The 23036-nt window shown below is 58.0% G+C and overlaps 3 protein-coding genes across 10 annotated transcripts in view; 1 reads left to right on the top strand and 2 right to left on the bottom strand.

Moving 5' to 3' along the window:
* Positions 1-196: 196 nt before the first annotated feature.
* TMC4 (transmembrane channel like 4) lies at positions 197-11103 on the bottom strand. Of its 2 annotated transcripts, XM_082709902.1 has the most exons (15): positions 10951-11103; positions 10241-10454; positions 8755-8900; positions 8223-8455; positions 8018-8139; positions 3882-4029; positions 3143-3310; positions 2753-2916; positions 2373-2499; positions 2004-2101; positions 1530-1713; positions 1116-1246; positions 863-1018; positions 546-624; positions 197-452 (listed from the first exon to the last, which is right to left on the bottom strand). In XM_082709902.1, the coding sequence occupies exons 1-15, from the start codon at positions 11012-11014 to the stop codon at positions 384-386; spliced, it is 2103 nt and encodes a 700-aa protein (XP_082566028.1). In that variant the 5' UTR covers positions 11015-11103; the 3' UTR covers positions 197-383. The 2 variants fall into 2 exon arrangements, 1 of the variants encoding a protein (XP_082566028.1); XR_014305358.1 differs by lacking the exon at positions 1116-1246.
* A 178-nt stretch (positions 11104-11281) lies between these two features.
* On the bottom strand, positions 11282-22528 carry MBOAT7 (membrane bound acylglycerophosphatidylinositol O-acyltransferase MBOAT7; the record flags this gene model as incomplete). 7 transcript variants are annotated; one of them, XM_082709909.1, is made up of 9 exons in its annotated part: positions 22247-22515; positions 21675-21725; positions 21474-21552; positions 21248-21377; positions 20576-20702; positions 19206-19365; positions 16554-16914; positions 14545-14721; positions 11282-12331 (listed from the first exon to the last, which is right to left on the bottom strand). In XM_082709909.1, the coding sequence occupies exons 3-9, from the start codon at positions 21547-21549 to the stop codon at positions 11944-11946; spliced, it is 1419 nt and encodes a 472-aa protein (XP_082566035.1). In that variant the 5' UTR covers positions 21550-21552; positions 21675-21725; positions 22247-22515. The 7 variants fall into 7 exon arrangements, with proteins under 7 accessions (XP_082566035.1, XP_082566036.1, XP_082566034.1 ...); XM_082709910.1 differs by having other exon boundaries at positions 22305-22326; XM_082709908.1 differs by lacking the exon at positions 21675-21725 and having other exon boundaries at positions 22247-22528.
* Positions 22529-22570: 42 nt separating this feature from the next.
* TSEN34 (tRNA splicing endonuclease subunit 34) overlaps positions 22571-23036 on the top strand; it is a 5906-nt gene continuing 5440 nt past the window's right edge. Inside the window, exon 1 of the mRNA XM_082709917.1 lies at positions 22571-22863. The gene's annotated coding sequence lies outside the window, so the exon portion shown is untranslated. The remainder of the gene's footprint in view (positions 22864-23036) is intronic.

Genomic DNA, 23036 nt, shown 5'->3' with positions numbered 1-23036 from the left:
TTGGCGTAGCTTAGCAACCGCCTCTTATCAAGCGTCCGAGCCCATCACGTGTCCCCGCCCCGAAGCTACCGGATGCGGCAGCTGATTGGCTGGCATGCGCGTCCGGTCCTCGAGGCCTCTACATTTGATTGGCCTGTGTCCTGCTCTTCACCCGCCCCCAGCCCGATCCTCAGGATGCAAGTTACGAGGAGTGCTCTGAAGCCTGTGCTGCCTTTATTGAAGCGCGAAGGAGGTTTGCCGGAGAGTGAGGGACCTGGCAGCGTTGGGGAGCTCCAGAGCCCCGGAAATCTCCGAATTCCAGGGCTGTGAGGGCTTGGGGTCTTGTCCAGTTCTCTCCTCTTAGAGACGACGTGCCGGAGACTTACAAAGGGAGGCTGGGGAGGTCAGAGAGCCCCTCTGGCCGAGCTCAGGGCCACGGCGCGCTGTGCTAGGAAGACCTTATTCCGCGCCTCCTGAGTAAAGGGTAAAGAGAGAGGTGAGACAGACCTCCCCCGCTACTTCTTTCTATAACCAGGACCTCTTCCCACGAACCCAGTCTGGCTCACCGTCTCTATCTGGCGTTTGAGCTCAGAGATGAGACGTCCGTAAGAGTTAGCCAAGGCCAAGGTATATGCCATCAGGATGCTAGAGGAGACAAATGGAAGCCAGAACGCTCCTGGAGTGTCTTCAGGGTAATGGCTCCTTAGAAACCAGGGATCCGGACCCCCAGCCCCACCTCCCTCAGACCCAGGAGACCCTGGCCCCCCAGCTCCCTTCTCCCTCAGACCCAGGAGTCCAGGACCCAGCACCCTCCTCCCTTGGAAAGAGGCAGTGGGGTCCCCAGGGCACACAAACTCAAATCCAGGAGTCTGGGCTCCATCACCTGGAGATTAACAGAAGAGGCACGGCAAAAGCCTGGGTCCCCAGGAAAAAGAGAAAGTCCTGGACGGTCTGCGGGAGGGTGTAAATAGACTCAGGGATGTGGGCCCAGATGGACGACTGCCCTCGGAATGGACCGCACAGCTTGGAAGGTGGGATCCTGAAGAGCGCAGAGACAGGCAGTGTTCAAGGATGGCGGCGATTCAGAATCCTGGATGAGGGTGGAGGGGGCGGGGGCAGGCGCCTCTCACACTTACAGGAAAAGGCTATAAAGCACGGGAACAGCGGAGATGGCCAGACCCAGGAGAAGGACCAAGGGGAAAAAGAAATTCACTGTGGAAGCCCGAAAGGTGCGGGAGGCCGGGGAGCAGGTGGAGAAAAGGGTGAACTGTGGCGAGAAGGAGACACAGGACTGTGAGTCCTAGCCTGTCCTTTTTCATCACCCAGGAGTCCTGGCCCCTTCTCAGTCAGGAACCGCAAGGCTCTAGTCCTTTTCTGCCATCAGATCCGGGAGTTTGGGTCCCCTCTTCCCTTGGACGGACAAGTTAAGACGCCCTAAACTCCTCCTCCCACATCTAGGAGTCTGTCCTCCAGACCCCTCCTCTTTCTAGTAGTTGGGGACCGTTGCTTCCATCCTCCTCCAGGACCCAGGAATCCGCCACACTCCTCACCTTTTTCAAATAGAAAAGTAGCAGGAACTTGACCGTGTTGAGCAGAGGTAGTAAAGGGCAGAAAAAACTCCCTACCCAGACCACCGTCTGCGCGTAGATGAGCCCGAGCACCTCGTCGGGCACCTGGAACTCCTGGGTTCCCACTACACGACCCAGCGCCCCGGGACAGAGGCCGCAGAGCAGTCTGGGGGCGGGACAGGGCGGGGCCGAGTCAGAGGCGTGGTGGCCCGCATTGCCCCGCCTCTGCCGTCCCGCCCACCAATCGGAAGTCAAGAAATCGAATAGGTGTGGGGCTTTCAAAGTCCTGGAGTGGGTGTGTCCAGAGGTCGACCCCAGCGGGCTAGAGGTAGGGGCGGGGACAGAGGGAAGTAACTAGGTAATAGAGGGGAGGGGTCTGCGGACAAAGGGCAAAGAGATGGAGCAGAGGCGGGGCTAGAGAAGGGGGTGGGGCACTGTGAGGGGCGGGGCTCTCACTTCCGAGGAAACTGGATGAGCAGCATGACAGCCAGGCCAGTCAGCAGATCAAACAGCAGGAGTTTGTACATCTCCTGCCCCAGCCGAGTCTCCCAGCACTAAGGAAGGAAGTCATGGGTCAGGAAGACCTCAGGACCCTGGCACCTAGAGGCGCAAGCATCCAGGTCTCCAAATCACAAGCATGTGAGAGCCTAACAATTCTTTCTCTGGGGCATGGGGGGCCTCAGTTTTTTTGTTTTGTTTTTGTTTTTACCATCTGTACCCTTGTCCTCAATGGGAGGGTTTCTAGCACCTTAAACTCCTCCTTCCTCTCAAACCTGGAGTCAGGACCCTCATAGACCCAGGATTCGGGGCCCCTCTCCTTCTCACCGGTAGTTCCTTGTAATTGTAGCCACAGGTTTTGCACTCCTCAGCCTCAGCCTTGCCCCCGCAAGTGATCTGATTCCAGAGAGAGAAGAGCAGAACAAGCAGGGAGGCCAGGCGGAGAAACACGGTCCTGGCAAGGGGAAGGGAAAAGGAATCAGCACTGACCAGTGCTCACCCGAAACTCGCCACCCGCAACAATGTGGAACACACGGTTCTCCCCACTTCACAGATGAAGAAACCTAAGCTCTGTGAACAAGAATCAGGATTTGAGTCCAGATCTCACTGGGTCCAGAATTCTGGGGATTTCCGTGCTTATGTATCAGAGCCAGTGTCCTTCAGGCCAGCCCTGCCATCATCCCCAGCACACCCCCAAAGGCTAGAACCTGAGTAGGATAAAAACAATCTGGCGGCTCCTGGTGTAGCCCTCCAGTGGGGCAATGAGCTTGAACACAGGTGGCAGTAAGAAGTTGACCCCAGAGATGAAGATGGACGGAAGGTAATCCACCCCAAGCTTGAGCAGTGGCATCTCCTGGACAAGGGGCATCTCCTGGGAGAGAGGGACCAAGCAAAGAGACCCTAGGGTTCTGGTCCTTCAGAACCTTGCTGAACATCCTCCCCCAGCCTCTTCCTCCAGCATCCCAAAGTCCAAGGTCCAAACGTACACCCCATCCCTCTTCCTAAGATCCTAAGGAATTATAGACTTCAGTCCCTTTTAACCTTGGAAGTGTAAGTGCTGGAACCACAGGACCCTTCTCCCCCAGGACCCTCCACACCTGCAGATCCACAGTGGCCCCTGTAGCCCAGTAGACTCCATAGAAGGCTGCTCCCAGGAGTGCAATCACCAGCAGATTGAGCAGAATGCGCACCGACCACATCCAGGCTTGCTGGCCCAGGGTCCGCACCGCAGCCTGGCGCCGCACCACAGCTTCCTCCAGCTCCACCTGAGGCCAGGAAAGATGTCCATTTGGGCTCAATTCCCCCAGGTCCTACAGAGGCCTTCTGTCAACCTGAACTGATACAGCAACACCCCTCTAAGGAATTCTACAATCCTTGTCACAGTGCCTCCTTGGTCCTCTAGGGGACAATTTAAATCTCCCGGTCCCGCCCCTCCACAGCCCCACCCAGCACCCCACAGGCCACGCCCCAGCACTCCACACCCTGCCCCCTCAAGGCCCCACCCAGTATCCCCCAAGCCCCGCCCTCTGAAGGCTGAGCTAACGCTCCACAGCCTGTCCTCCCACGCACCGCCCCCTGAGGCCTGGACCTGTGCTCGGTATCCTGCCCCCCTCACGCCCCGCGCCCTGAGGCCCAGCGCGCATGCCCTGTACGGAATTCCAGTTTTATCAAGCTCCTTCTGGCAGCTTCCGGCCCCGCCCCTTCCCCCTCAGCCCCCCCCCGCTTTTTCCTAGACCCTTCCTGCGTTTCTGAGCCCCACCCCCTCTCGGGGCCCCGCCCACGTACTGGGCCCCGCCCCCTCCCTACCTGCTTGTACATCCCCATCCCTAAGCGCACCTGCAACTCGTAGAGGATACTGCGCTGGCGCAGCTGCACGTGCGCATCCCCACAGAGGCCGAAGTCCCAGGCGGTGAACACCCGGTGGCTGAAGCTGGTCAGGGCCCCTGACTCGGCCAACAGCGTCTGTTTGAGTCCTGACACGGAGCTAAGGGAGGGGAGAGCCAGGAGACAGGGTGTGGAGGGTCAGTCATGAGTGCGGGGGCACCCCTCTTATGGGACACACGGGGAAATGAATCTGAGGACCTTGGGCGTTGGGGGCACCCCTCTTATGGGACACACGGGGAAATGAATCTGAGGACCTTGGGCGTTGGGCGAGCTGCCACCTAGCAAAGAAAGAGTCAGAGACCAAGAGAGAGATTCAGGGGCCGACTCGGGAAGACAGACACCCAGCAGATAGCGACAGAGCTCCAGAGAAAGGGGCACAGGGACCCAGAGTAAGAAAGACAAAGACCCTGGGGAGAGACACATTAAGAAGGGAGACTGGGAGACCAAAGGGGGTAGGATTCAGAGAAAGGGGGACAGTAAACGAAGGCAAGAGGTCTAGAGAGAGGGATCAGAGAAGTCTAGAGAAGGGGGTAGAGGAGGAAGGCCCAGAGAAAGGAGGGGAGATCTCCAAGGGGTGGGGCAAAGACCCAGGGAAGGGACAGAGAATCAGAGAGAGGGGAAAACACGGAGAAAAGTGGGCCAAGAGGCTCAATGCCCTGGTGCAAGCCCCTGGCCTCTCCCGAGTGGATGATTACAGATGCCTGCTCCCCAGTCTCTGATTCCACCTGCGCCCTCTTGAATCCATTCTGTTCCTGCGCCAGTGGAACCTTCTTTTTATTCAGATCAGATGGTCCTGCCCTTTAAACCCTCTTTCACAGCTTCTCCCTGTCCTTGAAAGTTAAGCTCCTTCCTAGCGCAACCAGCCAGCACGCACCTGATCTCGACCCCACCTAATTCCTGAAACTCAAATACTGTCCCTGCACCTTCTCCTCCTGGCCTTTCATAGCTCAGAACACTCCAAACCTCTTCTCACCACAGGGCCTTTGCATGTGCAGTTCCTGCTGCCTGGAATGCCCAGGTCTTAGTTGCTCACCTGACTGGTTCCTTCTCTTTCTGGTCTCTACTTACGGGTCACCTCTTCAGTCCTTCACTGATCGCTCCCTTTAATGAGGGTTCTTACGCTTTCTCTATCCCAGGGGGTGGCAAACTACAGCACCAGATTTTGTAAATAAAGTTTTATTGGAACACAGCTGCTGTTGCTTATTCTCTACAGCTGCCTTAGTCCTACAACAGCAGAGTTTAATTGAGACAGAGACCGTATGGCTGGAAAATGAACAAAAATATGAACATGTTTCTTATCTGGACTTTATCAGCAAAAAACTGCTGATCCCTGCTCTCTCTCCCCCATCATATCCTCCCGTTGGTTTTCTATATAGTACTGCTCCCGAACGGACATCACTGACTTGCTTTTTAATATAAAAGTTGCTTTCTATCTCTCTCTCTGTTCATCTCTGCTCCTGGGTGGTGAGGTGTACCCAGGTAGGGGGACCTCCATCTGATGTCCCAGGCATGGCATCAGGAGACACTCCACTTTTTCTAAGTCCTTGGTTTCCTTCTTGACCACAGTCCTGCCCCTGGAGGAACTCCCAATCTTGCTCGAAGGCCAGTGTGTCCCAGATCTGTGCCTACAGTCCAGACCCATCTGCAGAACCCATGTGTGCGACCACCTACTCACTAGTCCCTTGGTTTGTCCAAACGCCACTTCGGGATCAACCCACCAAAGCCACAATCCCCACTGACGTGGTTCTCTCTATAGCTCTCCCCTTCACATACATCCAGAGTCTCCCTTTTATATGAAGGACAGAACAGATGGAAGCGGTCCATGGTGCGAACAGAAAGGATGGGATGGGGGGAATTCAGGGGGATATGTGGCAACCTGAGGTCTTGAGGGGGCTTCTGGAGGCTGGTCAGGTATTATTTCTTGATACGGATGGCCACATACCCACCTCTGTTCTTGGGTTTCTGCATTTTTCTGGATATGTGAGATACTTTTTAAATGAAAAAAAAAAAAAGACAACAAATATTTGACAAGGGAGCCCACACACTCAGTGGGAGGGGAGGACAGTCTTCAACAAATGGGCAGCCATACACAGAAGAATGAAACCGCTTCCGCTTACATCACTCACAAAAAATAACTTGGAACGGATTACACACCTCAACATAAGACCTAAAGCTGAAAAAAGTCCTAGAAACAGAAATGATGGAAGACCTCTTTGACCTGTGCCTTGGGGGCGATCTTTTGGACAGGACACCGAGAGCGCAAGCAACAAAAGTAGACAGGGGCAAGCGGGGCGACCCCACGCATTAGATCTGCTGCGCAGCAAGGGAAACAATGCACAGAGTGAATACAAATGTTCCTGGGGAATAGGAGAAAATATTTGCCAGTCCTGATAGTGGGGTTAATAGAAAAAAACATTGAAAAAGAACACAGACAATATCCAACAGCAAAAAACAATTTTTCAAGGGGCCGAGAAGCTGACTAGACATTTTTCTGCAAACATCTAGAAGGTCAATGGGTGCTTGAGCAAGTGTTCATCATCACTGGTCAGCAGGGACGTGCCCATCAAACCCCAATGAGTGATCCCCTCCCACCCGTCGGGATGGCTCTCATCAAGAAGGCAAGACATAACACGTGTTGGTGAGGACGTGGAGAGCAGGGAACCCTCTTGTACTGCTGGGAACGTAAACTGGTGCGTCCCTGTGGAAAACAATATGGAGGTCTCCCTCCCCCTCCAAAAAATGATTTAAAATAGAGCTGCCATATCGTCCAGCAATCCCATTTCTGGGTATGTATCCAAGGTTAATGAAAAGAGGATCTCAAAGAGACATCTGCACCTCCACATTCACCGCATTACCAACAGTAGCCAAGATACAGAAACGACCTGATGTCTCCTGTCTCCCAACACTGGCTAGAGATGGAGGCAATCATGTTGCAATATATAAATGTATCAGTTCAACACTTTGTATGCCTTAAGCTTACACAATGTTATTTCTGTCCATTGTATCTCAAGAAAGCTAGGAGTAGGGAGTAGAAATTCAATTTAAAAAAAAAAGAAAGAAATAAAAACCCCAAATCAGCCACTGCCACCACCCTGCTCCAAGCAGCCACCGTCTCCTGCCTGGATTGTAATACCTTGTAACAATTCACCTGCCACGAGCTTGTCCATCCCTTACCCCCTTCCCTTCCTTCTTCCCTTCTTGCTTCTTCTCCCTCCCTCCCTCCCTCTTCCACAGAGCCAGAAAGGAAGAATCATTTATAAAAACCTAAATCAGATCAGGGTGATCTTCTGCTCAAGAACCTGCAGGGAGTCCCATCTCCCTCCAAAAGCCTCCAAATCCTTTACAGACAGCAGGTGCGTCTCCACCAGCTCCCCCCACCCACTCTGCCCTGGGCCCACAGGCTTCCCAGGGTGACTTCCAGCACACCACCCTGCTCCTGCCCTGCTCTGGCTGTGTTCTCTGCCTGCGATGCTCTCTGCCCGGGTATTTACTTGACCGATCCCTCTCCCTCTCAACGGCTTTGTTTAGAGGTCTTGTCTCAATGAGGCAGCCCTGGGCACCTAATAAGACAGCAGCCCGCCTCACCTGCTGTGTCTAGAGCCCTGATCACCTGCTTACATGCCCCGTCACTGACTCATGTATGGATGGCTGTTAATCACCTCTCTCCAGCTTATAAACTGTCAGCTCCACCGGGGCAGGACTCAGTCGGGTTTGTTTCTTGTCCTGTTTTGCCCACTGTCTAGAACACTGGCCAGCACATAGTAGGGGCTCAAAATGTATTTCTTGTGGGAATGAATGAACCACCCCAGTTTGTTTCCCATAGAGCACTTGCCCCTCCAGAAAAGAGGTGGTCACTTTGCTCGGCTACTATCTTACTTTCCCCTCCTAACCCCTAAGCCCCAGGAAGGAGAAACAGCCCATCGTTGTCCCTGGTCTTTAGCATATATGAAGCATTTTTAAGTGTGATTTCAAGTCCAACTGAGAGAAAGGGATCACAGAGTAAGACTCCAGATCCTTGGGGAGGGGTCTTCTCCCAGCACTAGTCTCTGCCCAGCTCCCCGGGGCCCCGGGGGACCGGTGTTACTGACCGATGAAGGATGAGCAGCAGGTCCAGGAGGCCAATGACAAAGACAGAGCATAGGTAGGTGACTGCCAGGTGTGGGCGGGGTGGGTAGAACCCATAGAAGAGAGGAGACCATTCTAGAAAACCCTGCAAAGGGAAAGCGCACCATGCAGTTGGGCGATCAGAACTGGGGGGCCCTGAGGCTCAGAGGGGCTCTCCCAGGGACGCACCTCTCCTGAGAGCAGGTTGAAGAGATGGGTGGGGAAGGCGACCAGGCCTTGGGGGTTGGGGTCGTAGAAGCCGCAGGGTGAGGAGGCGTTAGGGCCCGGGGGACCCGGGGGAGTCCCTTCCAGCCAGGTGGGAAGCAACGTCATGCAGGCCTTAAGTATGGACGCCAGCAGGTTGAGAAGCAGCAGGAAACGCAGCAGGGAGAAGTAGGATTCCGTGCCCGCGCCAAACTGGCCTGCAGGGGGAGCCAGAGAGGCCTGGGGCTCCTTTCCCTGTTGGGAGTCTGGGGCCTCCTCCCTCAGACTGGGGCATCCAGGCCCCCAGACCCTCCTCCCTCAGACCCGGGAGTCCAGACCCCAGCCCCCTCCTCCTCCACACTCAGGAGTCCAGATCCCCAGGTCTTTCTCCTTCAGACCCAGAGTTCAGGAGCCCAGCCCCTCCTCCCTCAGACCCGGAGTCCAGGCCCCCAGCCCCTCCTCCCTCAGACCCGGGAGTGGGACCCGCCCCAAGACACCAGCCTCAACCCCACTGCACCCCCGATTCTCTTCAGTGTCCACGCCCAGGGTTGCAAGGTGTGCAGGCCCGCCTTCATCTTCTCCTTGGACCGCCGAAGCCACAGGGCCCACTGCTCGCCTCTGGAACCCGATTTCTGAGCCCTCTGGTCCTTGGCATGGCTCTGCCTGGTAGGAAAACAGATTCAGAGCAGAATAGAAAGGGCCCAGCAGCCCCAGCTGGACACCACCCAAACGTAGCAACAAGACAAGAGCGGGACCAGGAAGTCAAAGGCAGCGTATTGGTGACTGGGGATACCCCGGGCCGACAGGAAGAGGCACAGAAGCCCGGCAGGGTACTCAGACTGCAGGGATCCCTGCACAGAGCTCCGGGCAAGCACGCAGCCTGCCCTGTAGGGACGCATTCGTCGGTGGCAAAGTGCCACAGGAAAACGAGAGCTCATCCTAGAAGTCTGGGAGGAGACACTGTGGGGAGAAAGGGGGTGATATGGGGCATGTGGGGTGCCTCTGGGTCCCAGGGAGGTGTCTCTTGCCCTCCGTGGAGTCTGCCTGGGAGCTCACCATGGGAACACTCTCAGTGTATACACAATGCCATGTACACTTTTCTGTAGGCAAACGTCATAAAGGGAAAGAAAAAAAGAAGGTATGATCCTGTGATTTATAAATATATATCTGGTTTCTGTCCCTGGCAAACCCCTGGGATGCCCTAAGTGATGCGATAAATGTGTCTTTTGTAAAATAAGTGAGGTGTTTTTGGACCCCAACTAAGAGTGGGGGCTGGTTGCTAGGGGACCTCTCCCGCAGCTGCAGGAAGAGAAGCAGGGCTGGGTGGTGCATCCCGTCACTAGTGGCCAAAGATTTCACCAAGCATGGCTGTGTGACAAAACACCCTAAATCCCCAGAACGATGGGGTTCAGAAAACAATTTCCAGACACACGACCCCATTCTCAGAAGGGCGTCACACCTGCTTCTTAGGTTCTGCTGTTTCTGGGAACATATGGTATCCCACAGGTATTCCCCACTTGCCCGAAGTTCCAGTGCTTTCTTTGTTTTCAGGAAAGACGCACAGGACTCTGCTCTATGCAGAGCAGGTTTACGAAAGGTTTGCTAGGACACTGTGCTTGGGATAGCGGGGGGGCACCTCTCAGTGCTGACCTAGCGGCCAGCACGTTCATTGTTCCCCAGCCCAGCGAATCATGCAGACCTGGGAGGGAAAGAAGGAAGAGTCCGGAGGCAGAGACAGACTTACTGTAGAGAAGGAAACATGAAGAACAGATTTCAGGCCCAGGGAGAAAGAGCTTGAGCAGAGACGGAGACTGTGAACCCGGCCGAGGGAAGAGTCCCAGCGTCAGGGAGACAGGACTTCTTGGAGTCAGAGAAGCAGAGACGAGGGCATGGGTGAAAGATGCCAAGAAAAGCAGGGAGAGTCCCAGTAAGAAGGAGACACAGCGCCAGCAAGCCCAAGGATGGCCCTCACCTGGCTGGGAGGTGGGACAGGAGAGACTCACCTGTGTGCCCGGCGGGCCTGCAGGGGCCAGGGCAGTTCCCGGGAGGGGAGGGGCTCCTCCAGCTCCTTTTGGGCGGCTTCTGCGATGGCCTGGATATTCCTGTCTCCATCTTCTTCCTCCTCCTCTGATGCCCCCCATGGCAGAACCCCAGGGCCTCGGTACCGAAGGGTAGCAGCACTGGGGAGCTCATTCAGCACAGAAGAGAGGGACGGGCCTGGGGCAGGACAGCAGGGGCTGGGAGGCGTAGGAGTCCCAGCTTCCGCTCCCTCCTCCCTCAGACCAATAGTCCAGACCCCCAGCCCCTCCTCCCTCAGACCCAGGAGTCCAGACCCCCAGCCCCTCCTCCCTCAGACCCAGGAGTCCAGACTCCCAGCCCCTCCTCCCTCAGACCCAGGAGTCTGGGCCTCCTGCCCCGCAAGCACCCAAATGTGGGCCCTCTAGGCCCCTACTATCTCAGGACTGAGAAGCTCACTCTTCAGCTTCCTTTTAAAGCTTATTCAGTTTTTGAACTTGGCCCCCCTCCCTTGAGACTGGAGTCTGCATCCCCAGGACCCCCATCCTCTGGTTCCCCTCTCTCTCAAAACTACCAGGAATCGAAATCCCTCCCCCTTTTGCCCTCTGGACCCTGGAGTTCCGGCCTCCTTTCTCTGCCTCCCTCAGGATTTCCACCAGCCCCTGGGGCTGGGTCCCCCCACCCCCCACTCCCGCACCTGCTCTGGCTCCCCGGGGTGCCGGCCACCCTCCAGAGGAGCCCCGGGCCTCCGGTTCCCACATCGGGCACTTTTCCACGGCCCCAGGTGAAACTGCTTCCGTCTCCAGCGGCCAGCCGGGCGGGGACTACGCCAGGGAAGGCAGGGACTGGGGCAGGTCCGTACCTGGCCACCAGGTGGCTGGGGGCGGGGAGTACCATCAGGACGGCTGCTCCAGAAGGTCCCCTGGGAACGGAAACCCCCTGATGCCCGTGTGTCTCCTGGGAGCAGAGCCCATCACCCTGCATCCGGGGGAGCCCCATACCTATGATCACCCCCACACACACATACGGTCTTTGTGAGACATTTTATTGGGGGGGGGTTCACACATTCCGACCTTATTCTAGGCCAGAGAATGACAAGAGGGTGACAGAAGCGCTGTGACCCTGAGGTGGCTCAGATGGAAGCTGCAAGAACCATGTCCAAAGGCCGGCTCCTCGGTGCCTCAGTTTCCCCGTTATGAAATGGGAGGGTAATGTTCCCTTCCAGGCCTGAAACACTGTTCCGTGAATGTGGGGCAAAAGCCTGGGGAGAGAGGGTGGCTTTCCCAGAAGCTGCCCTCCAGCCGGCGCCCCGGAAAGCAGAATCCGTCTGGGAAACCCCGTGGCCCCGGGGGTCCCTGCTGGGGGCGCTGCAGGGAGGGCAGCGCGCTCTGGACGCCGCGGTGGGGACAAGGGGAGATTCTCCTCTGGACAACACCTTGACTTTCCAGGAGGGATGACAGCTTACTGAGCCCTCAGGGCAGACAGGGGAGCAGGGGGAGCCCCCCGCCCTGCTGCTTCGGAGGCGGGGGGTGGGGGGGGCGAGCTGAGGAACGGGAATCCTCTCCAGGCCCCCAGCCAAATTCAGCGCTTTCTGGGAAAGGAGACAGCAGCCTGGTTAACGGAATTCCCAGCCAAAAGCTTGGTGGCCAGACTGACGCGCAAAGGGAGTGCGGTGGCGGCTGACTCTTGCCTACTCCTCCCGGAGCTTTTCCGGGGCAAGGCTGGCGGCCGGGGGCGCGGTCTTCCTCCGGCTGGGGCCGCCCCCGCCCAGAGCCAGCCCCAGCCCCAGCGCGACCGCGGCCAGGACGTGCACGCAGAAGTAGACGGAGGCCCAGTACCGGAGGGTGTCTCCCAGGGACAGCAGTACAAAGCCCATGCACATGTAGTCGTAGGCACGCATCTTCAGGAACCAGTGCACCCAGTCCCACGCCTTCTGGCCCCCGGGGCTCAGCCGCCCCCGCAGGGCTGACTCCAGCCTGCCCTCGGCAGCCAGGCACAGCGGGATGGTCAGGAAGCTTAGGTAGTAGCCAGGGTGGAGGCCATGCCAGTAGGCGCTCAGCAGCATGGTCCAGGCGCTCCTGGGGGGAGAGGTTGCAACTCAGGACCCGGGAGCCCAGCCCCAAGTCCCTCCTCCCTCAGACCGGGAGTCCTGACTCTAGGCCCCTCCTCCCTCAGACCCAGGAGTCCAGCCCCCAGCCCCCTCCTCCCTCAGACCCAGGAGTCACTACTCTCTAGAGCTTCAGGAACCCAGTTAATCCTCTCAGCAGATCTTTCTTTAAGACCCATGAACCTGAGCCCCCAGCCACTTCCTTTTGGGGATCAGTGTAATTTCCAATTCAGGAAGACTCAGAAATCTCCAATCACTTTCCCCTCTTTTTATGGACTCAAACATGCTCTCCGTTAATGACCCACAAATTCAGGCTCTGGTCCCACTTCCACGGAAGACGGAGAAATGAGAGCAGGCTGTGCCATGGACTGTGATCTGGGCTGGGGAAGGGGGCTCTTCCTTGTCTTCGGGTCTATAAAAAGGGGAGCTTTCTTCCTGTTGCAGTGATTTCTCTAGTGGGTTCCTCGCAGTGTGTAGCGCAGCCTGGTTTAAACTAATTCATGAACACAACTTTCTTTTCTACCTCTGGTGGAGAAAGAGCCCTATGGGTTGGGAGCATTTAGGTGAGGGTCCCCGACAGGGGGAAGCAAGGCAGTGGGTCGCACATGAATGGGCGCTGGGCACCCAGAACTTCACGCAGGCGAACCTGAGCTCTGGGCTTCGGTCCTACTCGGCACCCCCCCACCCCCGCCCGTCTGGCCGCTCCTCTGTGCAGTGACCGCTCTCCAAAGAACAATGTTCCCTCCACCCCCACCCCTTCCCTCTTTCCGGTCTCCCTCCAGTGGTTCCAGCTGGCTCTCACTTGCCTCTCACTGCTGGAGACTTCCTCCTCCTGCCCTGCTCAACACAACCCTTCGTTGTACATCATCTGATACAAGAGATCCTCCATCCGCCTCACAACACTTGGTTCACTTGGCTCCCACTTTCATGACTGTCTTCCTAGCTCACTGGTTGTGACTTTGCCGGCTCCTCCTCGTCCCTAGTCCACACCAGGATTTCTACATCTCCACACTGTGGACATTTGGGGCCTGGATGGATGATTCTGTGCTATAGGCGGGCTGTCTTGTGCCTCCCAGGCTGGAGGAGCAGCATCTCGGGCCTCTAACCCCTGGCCGCCAGCAGCACCTCCCAGCAGTGCCCCCCAGACTGTGGGATGATGGCTCCCAGCTGAAAACCTCTAATGCAAACACTGGGCTTTGCCCCGATGCTCAGCTCCAGAGCTTTTGGTATCGCCACCACCTGAGAACACTGGAGTGACCACTTCTTACCCTGACCTTCTCCTGCAGGTCTTCAATGTTATCCATCTAATGCCCCATCCAGTAACCCTGGCTGAACGTGACCATCACCCTGGGCTTGGTGACCTCAGACCCAACGGGGTCCCTCACCTATCCCGCTCCTGCACCCACCTCCCTCCAGATCTCCCCACCCCCAGACTGGCCCTTCTGGGCCCTTAGTCCCCCACAGCCAGCACCTGGCAGGACGCTACCTCCTCCTCCCCACACCCATCATAAGCCTGGCTCTGAGGGGCGCCTGGGGCCACGAGCAACTGCTTCCAGCGAAGACGTGTCAGCTGCGCCCCAGCAGCCTCATCTGCCGGCTCTGGGAAGACCGAGGGATGCCGGTGGGTTAGATCACCTCGCTGGGCCTCCATGTCCTCCCAAGTCCTGCGTCCTAAGGCTGCGAACAGCACAATGGCCACACTCGGCTCCCACCGGAGAAATACCACATGAGTGACGAGAAAAAGCTAAGATGTGGTGACCCCTCACATAGCGGGCCCTACAGTGAGGACATGGCACACTTTACCGCGCTTCGCCCTCACCGTGAACTATGTAGCTGTTTACATCATTCTCCCCATTCAAGAGTTGGAACAAACACAGGCCCCCTAACTCAGTAAGCTTTCTCTGGAGCTGGCGGGGCCAGGATTCCAGAATCTGGCCAGAGTCCACAGGATTCAGTACGCTGCTTCTGTCGAAGGAGGCCGCCTTTACAGAGGTGGAAACTGAGGCCCAGGGAAGGGGAGCGGTCTAGCCCCGGAGCAACGCGAAGCCACAGCAGGGAACCAGCCTCAAGAAACTACAACTCCCATGATCCTCAGGGGCGGCGGCCTGCAGGAAAGCCGTGGGCAGCCTCACGTGCTGCCGGGAGCTGTAGTTTCATGTTTTCCCCGGGGGCCGGCCAGCTCACCTGAGGACATAGGAGCGGGCGGGCGCGCTCTTGTAGATATACTGCGCCAGCCACCACTGCACCGTCATGTTCCAGTACCGCATGCCATCCCGCACCCGCACGCAGAAGTCCGTGCCGTAGCAGTCGATGTTGCGGATGGTCTCATAGTCGTACTCCAGCGAAGCCGCCTTCTCCGGACTGGGGGGGTGGAGGGTGAGGGTGGGGGACATACATGCAGCTCAGCCACGCCCCCTCCCGACGCTGGCTCCTGTCCCAGCCCCGGCCGCTCAGGAGGGGATCCTGGCCAGGGAAGAGCTCTGGCTGCCACGTGTGCTAGGGCAACAGGGGAGGGTAGCTCAGCGGGAGCCTTTTGGGGGAGGGAAGACGGGTGGGGGGGGCACAGTTCACCAACAGCGGGGTCCTCCTCCTCTTGGTAAGGGGGCTGCAGCAGCAACAAAGGCCTGGAGGGGCTATAGTTGCTAAGCTACGAGTCCTTAGCAACCTGGCCCTTCACTGCTCTAGATGCTAGGGAAAGGCCATTCCTCAGCAGCCAAGCTCACTACATTCCCAGGGGCCTCCAGGTGTGGTCCCTTCTAAGTGGTCCAGATGCTGTGATTGCTACGGAAGGAGCATCCCTAACAAGGAGAGGGTTTGTGGTTGCTAGGGAGATGTTTTAGACCCACGTGACACCTGGCCGGTCTCTGTTGCTAGGGAAAGGGCATTCCTTAGCAACAAGGCCTGGGATGTTTAGAAACGCTTCCAGAAAGGGCCCTTCGTGGCTATTGGTCCCTATGACTGTTGAAGAAGTGTCATCTCCAGCAATACAGTGGTTCCTGAGTCCCTGGTGCCAACAACCCCAGCAGTGGTGAACATTCCACCCCCACTGGAACCACTGGTGGCTTCTGATAATGGGACAGGAGCCATCTACTGAGAGCAGGGCCCAGCATATTTAGAAAAGCCTTCAATTCCTGCTTGACTTTTTCTGGGAGACACCCTCTCTAGTGACCAGAGGTCCACCACAGTTACTAGGGCAGTGGCCAAAATCGTGTGGGGGTGCTGCTTCCCCCCAATGGAATGGCTGTCCATGACAACTAGGGGATGGCCCCACCTGAGCAAGGAGGAATTCATAATTTGCATAAATGGGCTGCTCCCTGTAGTCCTAGCCCCAGGCAGAAGGCCACCGCTGGTTGCCAAGAACAGTGGGGAGGTCCATTCCCTGTTGCTGGGAGCATCATTTCCCTAGCAACGTAGGTACAACACTTCCTTAGCAACAAGACGCCCCTAATTACTGGCTTGGGGTGGGAGGGGGGTCTGACATTGTTAACCAGGTCAATTCATCATTACCAGGGTATGTCCCAGGCAATGGTAGGAAAGCGACCTGCGGTGGCTAGGAGTATCACCCCCACCCTCGCTAGAGGGCAGCACGTTCAGGGATGCCATTTCCTTAGAAAGCGCAGGCTGCCAGGGGACCCCATGGCTGGGGAGAAGGGGAGCGGGGTTCTAGCAGCAAAGGGCAGTCTGGTGGGTGGGGGTGGGGGTAAGCCAGTCCCGGGGCAGGAAGAGACAGACCAGGTTGCTAGGGAACCGCTTCCCTAGCAAAGAGGGGCAGGCCAGTTGCTAGGGAACCACTGCCCTAGCAACAAAGAGTGGGCCCAGCCCAGCCCAAAGATGGTATCCCAAGTAACCAGAACAACGGAGTTACTGGGGTGACACTTCCATGGCGACATAGGGGAGGCACATGGTCGCTAAGAAGCCACCTTCCTTCTCCTGACAAAAGACAGCAGTCCACCATCCCGAGAGGGAACAAGCACAAGGGGCAGCGGGAGGTCCCGGGAGTGCTGCTCCCTAGGAGAGGGGCAGGTCCCTAGGCCAGGGGCAGGTGGGCTGTGGTGGTCAGGGGCGACACTGCACTGATAACAGGTGGTGACCCCGCCCCCCTGCTCCCCCACTCTCCTCCCTGCTAGGGGCAGGGCCAGTTTGTGCTGATGGGGCCTGCCGGGTCTGGGGAGGCCTCCCTCCCACTGCCTGACCTGCTGGGGGGTGGGCATTGGAGGGTGGGGCCGCCCCCGGCCCGGGCTTTGGCGGCCACGGGGTAGGCCCCGAAGCCGGCGGCAATGCAGCCGCACTCGGCGGCAATCCAGGCCACGTAGAAGCGCATGCGGAAGGCGAAGAAGACGGGGACCATGTAGAAGAGGCGGGCGGGCAGCGGGCGGGCGTAGAAGGCGTCCTCACGCACGGCCTCCAGCGGGAAGAGGTGCGAGGACAGCAGGAAGAGCAGCCCGAAGAGCGGGGCCGGCCAGGCGCGGCGCAGGAGGGGCCGCAGGCTGGGCACGGCCCCCGGGAAAGGCTGCTCCAGCCAGTCCAGGTACGTGCGGTAGCGGAAGAACGGGCCTGTGGCGGGAGGGAGGGAGGGAGGGGGCAGCTGGTCAGACGCTTGGGGTCTGGAGGCTGGGGGCCTGAGACTGGGGAGCTGGGGTGGGACGGGGAGGAAGCAGAGACTGGCGAAGGGGCCCGAGACTGCAAACTGGATGGGGGGGGGGGGGATAAGCAGACTTGTGGAGGGGGCAGCTGGTCAGAACTCCTAGGGCTGGGAGGGGGGCCGCAGCTCAGGGTCTGGAAGCCCAGAGGGTGGGGGATGAGTATGAAACCTGGAACAAGGGGAGGGAGACTCAAAGGGACAAGAAGCCAGTGAGTTGGGAGGCTCTTGATCTTTGGGGTCCTGAGTTCCAGCCCCACGTTGGGTGCTGGGTGTGGAGGGGACTTAAAAATACAATCTTAGGGGTCCTTGGGTGGCTCAGGTCATGGTCCCAGGGTCCTGGGATTGAGCCCCGCAGCAGGGATTGAGCCTCTCTGCTCAGCGGGGAGCCTGCTTCTCCCTCTCTCTGCCTGCCTCTCTGCTTACCTGTGATCTCTGTCAAATAAATAAATAAATAAATAAAATCTTAAAAAAAAAAAAAATCTTAAGGGGCCCTGGGTGGCTCAGTCTGTCTTCAGCTCCAGGTCATGATCCCAGGGTCCTGGGATCAAGCCCCACATCGGGTTCCCTGCTTGGTGGGAAGCCTGCTTCTCCCTCTCCCACTCCCACTCCCCCTGCTTGTGTTCCCTCTCTCACTGTCTCCCTGCCAAATAAATAAAATCTTAAAAAAAAAAAAAATACAATCTTAAGTGTGGTGTGTATACATAAAGGAATATTACTCGGCCAACAAAAAGAATGAAATCCGGTCATTCACAATGACGTAGATGGAACTAGAGAGTATGATGCTCCGTGAATAAGTCAGAGAAAGACAAACACTGCATGATGTCCCTCATATGTGGACTTTAGGAAACAGAAAAGGGGAACACAGGGGAAGGGGAGAAAAAGAGAGGGAAGCAAACTGTAAGAGACCCTTAATGATAGAGAACAAACTGAGGGCTGATGGGGGGACGTGGGCAGGGAATAGGCTGGATGGGGGATGGGCATTAAGGAGGGCATTTGTGAAGAGCACTGAATTCTCCAGAAACCAACACGACACTATATGTTAAGTAACAAGAATTTAAATAAAACTTGGAAGGAGTGAGAAATCAAAAATATAAAATAAAATCTTAAGAGAAAGAAAGAAAGACACCAGAAAGGGAGAGTTCACGGGACTCAAAGAGAAAGAGGACAGCCAGATCGAGAAGAACAAAGACCTGGAGAAGGGACGCTACGGAGACAAGTCCCTCAGGAAGATGGGGATGGACAAGCCAGACCCCAAGGGTGTGGGTGGGAGGCAGCTGTGAGTGAGGGAGGGTCAAGCAGTGCTTCTGGGGAGGAAGAGGCTGGTGGGGGAAGTCAGAGGCCTGCAGGGGTGAGGCGCCCAGCCTTATAGGTACTGAGGACTAGGAGCTCTGTTCAAAGACCTAGGAAACCACCACAGGCTGCAAAGTGCTGGAATCCAGTTTCCCTTGCCCTCCCACCATCCCAAGCAGGGCAGGGACCAAAGGGGGTCATTGACGGAGAGGAAACAGTTGTAGACCCGGCCAGGGGAGGGGGCAGTGGGATGGACAGAAGTCAGCCTCTCAGGTCACACAGGGCCAGAGAGAATAGGATCCCATTCATAAATGATCAGAATGGGCAAGTCTACAGAGACAGGAGGCTGACCGGTGGTGTCCACGGACTGGGGGCAGATGCAGGCTGGAAGGATGATGGCGGCAGGGCCTGCGCTCCCCTTGTGGGGTGACACAACTGTCCTACAATGACATGGCAGTGGTGGCTGGACCCCCAACTCCACTGAGTGAGCGAATGGCATGTCATTTCAGTGGCTGAACATGCCAATTACAGCTCAGTAGTCACAGCTGCCATTGAAAAGAGAACCTACTGGAAGGTCAACACGAGTGAAAAACATTCCAAGGCACAAGTGGGAGCATAACGGGAAGAGTTGTTCCCCGGGTGGCAGAAATAGCGCTGCTGTGTGGACCTTTCCGCTTCAACCCATGTCCCCCCAAGAAGCCGGGAGCCATCACTGAGGCCGAGAACAGTCTGTGTCTGCTCTGGAGAGCAGTGGGAGAGGCTGAGCTAGACCCACACCTCGACGCTCGCCCTCAGAGGAGCAGACACTGGAGCGGAGGCAGGGATACCAGACGGGCACCAAACCTGGGGTGCTGAGTGGAGACAGAGGGTGACGAGGGGCAGGGGACAGGCCTGGGGGCACAGGCACACTCACCTGTCATTATTCCCACGTAGCAGTAGCTGTAACTGAGCGTCTCCATCAGAGAGGGAACGTCGGGCAGGAGCCCCAGGCTGGGCCCCTTGCTAAAGCCAGAGGCCATTTCCTTCCTCTGGGCCAAGTGCAGGTCCTGAACTTCACTGGCCAGACTCACCAGCTGCGGGGAAGAGGCACGGGTGGAGTACGAATCAGACAGACCCTGGGCCTTCCTCATCTACCCCTCCCACAGCAGCCGAGGGATGCTGTCGCCAGTGTGCCCCTGGGAGCTTAGCGGGGAGCTGAGGTCCGTTCCCGCGGGCAGCAGAAGTCTGGAGTCAGGAGTGGCAGGGTAGCGGCTTCTCGCCAGCGGGTGTCCCCCACCCTCCCTCCTGGGCCTCTCCCCCTCCGTGCTCCCTTTTCTGGGTTCTTCTGCAGCCCATGCTTTGGTATCACCCATGCTCTTGGGATCTCCGAACTGTACCCCCAGACTGGGCTCCTCCCTACAATCCCCAAACCCATTTCGGGGCCTCTGGCCATTGACAGTCCTAGGCCTCCAGGGTTCCTCAAACTTCACGCACCCAGAGGGGAACACAGGGTCACCCACTCCCCAGAGCAGGTCCTTTTCCAGCCTGTCTCCTCGGCAACCGCACCAGCAGCCAATTAACTGCTCGGGCCAGAAACCTTCCTTCCTCCCCAAATCTAACCAGTAGGTCTTGGAGTCTGTCGCTTTTGGGTTGCTCCCCACCCCCATCCCTGGGGCTGAATGCGTGTGGCCTGCCCACCCCCCCACACTGGCCTGCTCCCTTGCACACGCTGCTCCGACATCACGAAAGGCTCTCCCTCCAACTCTTGGCTAACGGACTCCTGCCTGTCCTCGCCTTCCCACGGAGAAGGCAGGACGCAGGCGAGACCTGGTTCGCGAGTCCAGCACCTGGCAGCTCCTGACTTTTCAGTCTCCGGTGGGACCTAGGGATCCACTTTCACCTATCCTCCCCAGTGACTGACAGCCAGACCCAGGCGTCCTGCTTTTGTACCCTTAGGTAAGTGCCTTCTCTCCCAAGCTGTTTCTCCTACTTCGTTAAATGGCTCGCTACCAACATGCAGTCCTCGAGAGCATGAGCACGTCGGGGAAGCACTCAGCCTCCAGGAAGCACACAGCCAGCTATGCTAGGAGGGTGGGGGGCAGGGGGCGGGAATGTGCTTCTCTACCCCAGAGCATAGCTGGGAGGTGAGGGCCTGCCCCAGAGCACGAGAGAGGTGAAGTCCCACCCCTGGGGTGTGTGGGAGATGAAAGCCCGCCTCCCTTGCTCCCTGGGGAGTGCGAGGGAGGAGGAAGTGAGGATGGGGAGATCCCCTCACACAAAGGGAGGGCTGGAGGGGAGTCTGACCTTCAGGGTGAGCAGCAGCTGGACGGCATTGGTGAAGGGCGTGGGAGTGGGCAGGCCTAGCAGGCTGAGCGCACGGAAGAACAGGAGGTAGGAGAAGGTCCAGGCGAGGGCGAGGGCGTGGCAGGAGCTGGGGCAAAGGCAGAAGGCTGCCGTGCTGGGTACAGAGCCCTAGCCTCGGCCTCCCCCAGATTCTAGCTACAGATCCTCCCCCACCTCCCACAGAAAATGGGGGAGGGACCGTGGAAGAAAGGACACAACCACATAGAAATGCACCACGACAGAGAAGAGAATGAGGAGGGCTCAAGAGAGGCTTTCGGGTGAAAAACCTCCAGTCCTCCATTTTTTCTGCGGGAGGCAAGAAAAAGGAGGGAGAGAGACATGATAGAAACGCGAAAGGTAGCAGGGCCTGCACAAGTCCTCTTTTCTCCTGAATACATGAACTGGATCTCAGGGACCAGGTGAGACACACAAGGACTAGACCCAGAAGAGGCAGGAGAGGAAGAAAAACAGACACAACGACACAGAGTATTCAGAGATAATCAAGAGACACCCAGAGACAAAGGCAGAAAGGGAGACAGACCCAAAAAGGATAACAGGTTGCTTCCTCCTCCCCCTCCGCTCCCCCCTCCTCTGTTCCCCCCCCTCCCCAAACCCTCCCCACCAAATCCTCACCAGGGCTGGGCCTGGATGAGGGCCCAGGTTCCAAGGATGGTGACCAGAGAATGCAAAGTGTGGGGGCCACAGGTGAACAAGGTGAGCCCCAGGCCTACAGCTGCTGCCCCCCATCTCTTCAGCCCGGGTCCTGAAGGGAGAAGGGACAGCATAAGCCTGGAACCTTCCAGGGAGTCCCCTGCCTGCCCCCCCCCCCATTTTCCACTAGGGAGGGAACCTGACTCACCAGCTTTCTTAAAGAGGAAGCCGATGGGGATGGAGATAAGAAGAACCACTAGATAAGTCCACTCTTCGGGCGACATGGTCTGGGGGAGGGGCAGAGATTCTCGGTGAGAACCCAGGAGTTCGGGCCTTCACCCCTCCCCCTCGGAGGATTCAGGAATTCACTCTCCCTAGTCCCCAGTTGTCGAGGATCATGAAGTCTCACCCTCAGCTCCTCTCTGCGAAGAGGGGAATCCGGACCTCCAGAACCTTCCTCCTTTGAAGATAAAGGAATCCACCCCCAGCCCCGCTTTTCTGAGAACCCAAGCCACCAGTTCTCTTCTCCTGGAATCCAGACCTCTCAGCCCCTCTGCGATCGCAGAAATCAAAGCTACTCCCCCCTCACTGAGGACCCAAAAATTCAGACATCGCTTTCTGAGAACCCAGCAACAACCCTTGTCCCGGGCCCTTCCCGTGGAGAGCCCAGTATTCCAGAGCTCCAGTCTCCTCCTCCGAGGATCCAGGGACCCGGCGGGCCTCCCTCTGCCGGAACCCAGGCTCCAGCCTCCACCTGCTCCGGAGCTGCAGACGCTTCTCCCACCCAAAGCCCGGAGGACGCCCCCTCCAAGCTCCTCCCCAGCTCCCCCCAAGCTCAGGTCAGACCTCCCGGGCAGAGCCACAGGCGGTTACGCCACTCCCCGCTCGGCCGCGCTCTCGGTGCCACGCCCGCCCCGGTCGGCCCGCGGGTCCGCAGCCACCCCCCAGCCCGGCACCCAAAGCGGCCCCGCCCCGGCCCACCTGGGCCCGGCTCCGCGCCGCCCGCCGGGCAAGAGGCGACCGAGCAGTCCTGGCTCACCGGCACCCTGGCTCCGGCCACGCCTCCCCCGCCCAGCGCGCGCCGCTCCGTCGCGGTCCCGCTCGGGCCGGCTGCGCGGCTCCGTCAGGCTGCGGGCCAGGCAGGGAAGCGGCGAGCTCCGAGCGCGGGAGAGGACCACTCCGCCACCGCACCTGGACCGCACCGCAGCCGAGCCAGGAGCACGTAAAGAGGCGGAGCCTCGGGCCTGCCAGGAGGAGGGGCCCGAAGCTTCGGGAGGAGGCGGGGCTTCCGCTTCGGGTTCCTTTGGACACAATCGGCGGCAGTTTGGAGGCGGGGCCACGAGCTTCGGTCCCTGTTCGGATGTAGGCGGGGCCAAGAGCTTCGGCCGGAAGTGGGCGGAGTCACAGGCCCAGTTTGACTCCGATTAAGAGATAGGCGGAGTCCGGGGTAGAGGGTAAGAAGGAGGCGGGACCACAGACTTAAGCAACACGAAGGGAGGCCGCGATCTGGATCGTTCCAAGGGGGCGGGGCTAACAGCAGTTCCAGCCTGAGGGGGCGGCACCCCAGCTGACGTATACGCTACCAGGGCGGGACCAAGGTAATTAACCTCACTTTTCTAGAGGCGGAGCCCAAGCGGCTGGGGAGGTTCGCTTCGCGAGGGCGGGACCAAGGTGTGCCACTCCACGGGAAGGCGGGGCTACGGCGAAACTGGGGGCGGATCCCAGACTTCCCGCTTCGCTGAGGTGGCGGCGTGACGAAATTGACGCAGGG

Source organism: Mustela nivalis, assembly GCF_964662115.1.
Source record: "Mustela nivalis genome assembly, chromosome: 18".
Classification (NCBI taxonomy): domain Eukaryota; kingdom Metazoa; phylum Chordata; class Mammalia; order Carnivora; family Mustelidae; genus Mustela; species Mustela nivalis.
This window is presented reverse-complemented; position numbering and strand designations above follow the sequence as displayed.